General features: G+C 39.4%; 1 protein-coding gene across 4 annotated transcripts in view; it reads right to left on the bottom strand.

The window, feature by feature from the left end:
• Positions 1-1,478: 1,478 nt before the first annotated feature.
• The window catches only part of FCHSD2 (FCH and double SH3 domains 2), a 162,807-nt gene continuing 158,285 nt past the window's right edge, over positions 1,479-6,000 (bottom strand). For all 4 annotated transcript variants that reach the window (XM_037376732.1, XM_037376735.1, XM_037376731.1 and 1 more), the window contains 3 exons: positions 5,245-5,374; positions 4,996-5,078; positions 1,479-3,074 (listed from right to left, as the gene is read on the bottom strand). In XM_037376732.1, coding sequence (XP_037232629.1) covers positions 2,991-3,074; positions 4,996-5,078; positions 5,245-5,374 — 297 coding nt within the window. In that variant the 3' untranslated portion in view covers positions 1,479-2,990. The remainder of the gene's footprint in view (positions 3,075-4,995; positions 5,079-5,244; positions 5,375-6,000) is intronic.

The following is a 6,000-nucleotide window of genomic DNA, read 5'->3' as shown; positions in this document are numbered from 1 at the left end:
AAGGAAGAGGCTGCAGGAGCTCAGGGAAAAAAATGATGAAAGCCTGTGTAACAGTTCTGCATGAACGGTGGAAATGATTAAAGATCTAAATCAACACCGTGGCAGCGACCCGCGGCCGACTGTGCAGCGAGCTGTGTTCAAAAACTGGGTAAAACAGTCTCAAACCCGAACAGCTGAAAGCAAAACCCGTGAGGAAATGGGCACACAGAGCTCATGTATTGCTCAGCACCGAATGCAAAAAGAACTCACCTCCCAGAAACGGAAATCAGCCAGGCAAGGAGCTGGTCACCGGCAGGTGGCTTCCCAGCGCTGGTAAATAAATAAACCATGGGAACACAGAACAAAAAGGGATCCTAAAGCCAGAGATTTGGGATGCAGTGGAAACACTCCTCACAATTAGGCAAATCAACCCTATTAAAGGACAATCACACTGAAGAGTTCTTCTCAATCACCCTTCTCTTGCTTTCTTTACGCAATTATGCTAATTGCATAAAGGCTATTCAGCAATTATTTTGATAACTGCAGCTTTGTTACTGGCTCTTCATTTTTGGCATGGTTTTATTCCTCATGTAAATACCACCTTAAAGAGATGTTAAAAGATCGCTTTATGTACATGCCTAAGTGTTTTCCTGAGCAGGAGATGCAAACTTTTGTGTAAAAGCGTAAACCATACAAACGATACCCAAGCAAATGGACATTTTTATCCCTCAGTGCCAGGTTCTCCCTCAGCCACAGATCTACGCCCAAACCTTCTAATGACATTTTGCCGCAGGGGTAGTGGTGTCTGTAGCAAGGCAATGTCATGGATTTAGTTCCACTTTTTTATTATTCAACTTTTTATACATAATAAATACAAACTTTTTACAGCCAATATAAAGAAAGCATTTGCACCTATGCTTTCAGTGTACTGACGCTGTACACGATGATACGTCGAATACATGCCCTGTATGAAGAAATCATAGTTAAAAAGGAGGCATATTTTTACAACTTTTTTTTTTTTTAAATAAAATTAGCAGCTCTTACAGAAAATATTTTAAAATACAACTAAAGAGACTTTAAATAACACTTTCTGAATTTTGAAAGTCCAGGTATGAAGGACACAGAAAAACTGGCCAAAGAAATTGAACGTGAACGTTATTGGCAATACTTGCCTTTCTTCTGCATTGTGAAGCTTTCAAAATTTTTGCAAACAGTTAAATCTTTTTTAAAAACTTTTTTTTTTTAAACTTAAGAATAAGTTTGATAAACACATAAAAAGACCTCAAACAGATCAACAGGACAAGAGGTGCAAAAGAATGAAAAATATGGAAAAGACTTCATTGGACAGTCTCCGATTTCAGAACTGACCCATGAATTGTTTTCTTCAAACAGCCCCACTCTTGGTTAAAGATCCCACTGGGAAAGGAGATTGGCAAACACGAATGTCTCAGAGACCCAGCCTGGGTTGGGATTTACAAGTATGTGCAAAGTTTATGATAAAATCTTGTTAGATGATTTTTTTTTTTTTTTTTTGTAAATGCAGCCTCAAAAAATAGCCCTTGTTAGTAAACTAAAGGTAGAAAACTTACTGGCTTAGGAAAAAAAAAAAAAAAGACAACATAAGAGCGCATTCAATAGAACCCATATAACAGCTCAAAAAAACCAACCTTGCGATGCCTTTTAACTGAAGCTTTGATCTGATGGAGATTGCTGAGTATAATTTAGGAAGTATACAAAGAAAAACCTGTTTTCATCCAGTTTTTCCCTTTCCTCTGACCATTTCTCTGTGTGTTATAACCTCAGAATATCCTCTGCCCTTTTCTTTCAAACAACAGCAAAAAGCTTCCTTTGCAGAGATCTCAGATTAAAATGAGTTTTGAAATTCTTTTAGTCTCTCTTCCCTAAGAGTAATTTGAGACTGTGGTCTGGGCCACAAAGGCGGTGTGAAGGCTTTGCAGAAACCAGAGCCTTCCCTGGCACTCTGGCTTTGGCTAGTTAACGGGCTTCGCATGGGAAAATGCTACAGGACCATCCAATGCAAAAACTAAATAATGCATGTAAATACTCTACATGTAACTTCTAACTCTAGCCAGATGTTTTGATGACGAAGATATACTGCTAACGTCAGATAATAAAGTACACGGCAATAACTGGGATAAGAGTGACCCAAATACTTTAAAAAAAACCACCAAAACCCCCAAAATCTGCTAAGAAAAAAAAATGAAGCTCAATTTCCAGATCTAGACAAAAATCTCACTTACTTTTCTACCAGTTGGTTTATGCTATGGAACAAGATGTTGCTACTAATTCAGCACCTCCGTATTAGATACTCTATTACTAAATGTACTGCATAAATATTAATACAAAGAACATAACAGTTTAACTGTTAATTATTGAAGAGGTGTGCATTAATGTAATTAACGCCATATGATCTGCATCAGTTTTCCTTATCTATAAGATTATTTTCCTGTTTCTTCCTTTCTGCAAGGGGGTTAAAGAGGAGCCAGCCTCTCCTTATACTTATTTTTCAGTTCCCTTTTTCATTCCGCAAGATCTGATTAATACCTAATCAGACAAGTAATGCTACTTGAAGAATTGACAATCTTTAACACATTCCTATGGCAACAGTAATATACTGTACTAATGCACGTGGATCGAAGTATGCTATGACTAAGTTGCATGAACGAGGCTCTTTCCTCAGCCTCCGTATATAAAAATTGACCATCTTCAGCCAAGAGAGAAACCTGCTCCAAGGCAACCCTCTGCTCGCTGTTTGGCCCGACTTGGTTTGTGCTAAGAGAGGAAGAATGATGTATAGAAAACAAAACCAAAAAAAAGGCACAAAATAGTCATGACTGTGGGAAGGAATCCGCCATGTCACTGCCACATAAAATCCTCCCTATCTCTTGCCCTATTAAAAGTCTTCATCATGCAAAGGTGCCTAGAAACGAGATCGACCAAATACTGCATTTGGCCTTGATTGTAGCACTACTACTTAACTAGTCCAATCATTACACCAGAGTAATTTCCACGTCCTCTATCTTCTCTGTTGTCCGGCGATGATGCTGTGTAGGGGGTGGTGGAGCTGCTCGCACCTGAAACAGCCAGAACCAGCCTGTAACTATCAGAAAACTGTCAAAATTTCACAACTTGTATAGCCTAGAACTGCAACTTTGGGCTCGTGCCTCGAGATGACAAATATACAGACTCTGTGTTAAGATCAGCAGAACTACAGCGAGTAACCCCGTCTCCGATCAAGCCATCAAGGCTCTTTGTTACAACCTGCCACCACTCTCAGGTGGTTTTTCTCCAGGATGACCAGCGGTCACGACCGGGCAAATATTTCACCAAGTGAAATAACCTATCTGTTCTGCCTGCACCCATGGAGAATCTGGTATGTAAACCAGGGGCAGACTTTGGACTTTACATCAAATGATCTGATGACACCTTTGCCTGCAACTTACGTGGGCTGGAAACTACAAGAATGCCTCGTTGCATCTAAGTGGCTTACTTGTATTTAATCAATCACTGGCCTGAACAATATACTCCTGAAAACTGATGTTTCTACACTCTGTCACATCAATAAAGTTGTTATTGTTCCTGACAGAGATTATCTTAAGTGCTAACAGCATTTCATGCAAGACTTTTATCACATGATTTCAGAATACGTCAGAGTGACTTGCTATGGAAAACATGAATTGCGAAGCAACACTGTAACAAACTTCATAATGTTTTCAAACCAGGCATGTTTAAAATGCAATTTTAATAGAAATCCTTTCAATGAAGGCATGACACTGTAGTAGTATCTAGAAAATACAGTAAATTGCAGGAAACTTGTGAAGAAAATATAAAGCTACAAAATGGAAAAGCTGAATCAGTGTCTTTTTACAAGGGAATATGATAACCTGAAACTTCCCTGTTCAATACTTAAGTACTTAACAATGCAGTACTACCCCTGCCTCGCCTATGTCAACAAGTAAGGATAACTCTCTGACTACTGGAATATTCAGAATATAATTTCTGAATATCCAAAAGCACTCTTTTCCTGCAACCTCATTCATTGAGAATGCCAGGAAAATACAAATGTTACGTCTTAATATGACGTTGTTTAGGACTTTGAAACCCCCAAAACTTGGTTTCAAAGTCAATCCTAGGAGATGGATTTTGCAAATTCTAAGTGATTAAATTTCCTTTCCTTTTCTGGCAAAATCTCTCTTTCTAAGCAGCAAAGACATCACAAAATAGATAGATCTTATCATTAAGAACTTTTAATTCAAACCCCCCCAAATCAAGGGGTTCGGAAATAAATTTCACCCTCAATGCAACGGAGTCCCAAGGACCGCATATTATGTCAAACTGCTGGCAAGCAGATTTGTCTGCCAGAACTTTGGAAAAGCAGCAATTGTACAAACCATGTGATTAAACTGTTCTGACATTTATTCACCACCTCTTTTTTAGTTCTGTTTAGGGGTTGTTACATGTGGCAAGAACAGAAATAATCTCCTACCGCCTGAAAAGGCAGTAAAACTTTATCGCCTAACATTTATTTTACTATCATTACAGATGTAATTTCCTTCCAGGTTAGATTTCATGATTTGTGCGCCTTGCACAGAGACGTGCAGGTATTACAGCTATAAAGGCAGATAGGGAAGGGCAGGTTAGATGCAGGATAGGCGATGGATAAGCTTCAAGGTCATCTTTAAACACAATGACTTACTGTTTGGACAAATGCAGCTTTGTTTTGTCCTAGTGTTCACTTAATCTCAAATGGCTTTCGTGTTCTATAGCTTTTTGACACATCTATGGTATTATCAAAGGGGAGTGAACAGACCTTTCCGCAGCACTCACCTGAGATACCACGGTTTTATACGTAGTGATTGGATTTACAGAACACAGAGCCAAACCATCAGGTGCTGTATCACCACCCTGCTTTGATGTACCTCCCCCCATTTACCCAGGCTTGCCCATACAACTTTGTAGAGCCAATAAAAACAACAGTACTTGTTTTTAACTTACAGGTCGCAGTTTGCCATACGAAGTTTCAGGAGGAATTCGTGGAGGCTGTGAGAATCCAGGGGACTCTGAACTGAAGCTATTTTCTGAAAAAGTAAGCAGCAACCCGTCACAAACAAGCCACTCGGTATTGCTGAATTAACTTTATCCTGCAGAAACCCACCCCCCCACCCCCCACCCCGCCTCGAAATGTGAACTTCTAAATGAAGCATTTAGCTGAAACGTTTCTTTTGCTATCACAACATTTCTTACCATTGGTTGATGGTGATCTGGGGAAGTACTGAGAACCTCTTTTATCTGGACTGTGGTAGGGACTAGTGGGAGGCTGGTCATAGAGGGGCAGCGGTGGAAGGGCGTTATTAGGCTTTGGAGTCGGGGATACCTGTGTCAAAAAGAGAGAGGGGCTGCAGAAAGCCTTTCTCCTCCGCAGTTTTTATGTACACTCACCAAGGGGCAGTAAGCTGTCTGACACGTCAGAATGTCATCTGCAGAAAAACGATCTGTCAGAAGTGCTTTCAGGTATGTTTGGGAAGGAAAACCAAGGTATCCAACAGTGATTATATAGATACGTTTTTTTAAATCATAGGTTGCCACTGAGCAGAAATTTTCATCCTCTACCAGATAATTTAGACCAATTTGTTGAAGGTTATTTGAAAAAAGTCATTTGGCCAAGTGTGCCTCTCCACATATATCCACACAAAAGCATGAAGATCACGAGTTTTATCCCAACTGAACTGCATATATGTCACTTAAATGTGAAGTTTTCATGTTCTTCTCAAATCAAAGAATAAAAATACTGGAGGGATTACTTTGTAGGGAACACAGAATTCCAGTGTCTAGCACCACAACCAGACATGAGAATGTGTCTGATTTTCTAATATGATATGAGGATTACAGAACTATACTGAAATGAGGACATTTTTGCAAAAAATACTGTAATACAAGACTCGGCAGCATGCTGCCCTTCCAAAATTGAGAGGATGCAGAACAGATTTAAGTATGAAAACA

Source organism: Falco rusticolus, chromosome 2 (genome assembly GCF_015220075.1).
Source record: "Falco rusticolus isolate bFalRus1 chromosome 2, bFalRus1.pri, whole genome shotgun sequence".
In the NCBI taxonomy this organism is placed as follows: Eukaryota; Metazoa; Chordata; class Aves; order Falconiformes; family Falconidae; genus Falco; species Falco rusticolus.
The sequence above is the reverse complement of the archived record's forward strand: the minus strand, read 5'-3'. Positions and strand labels throughout refer to the sequence as shown.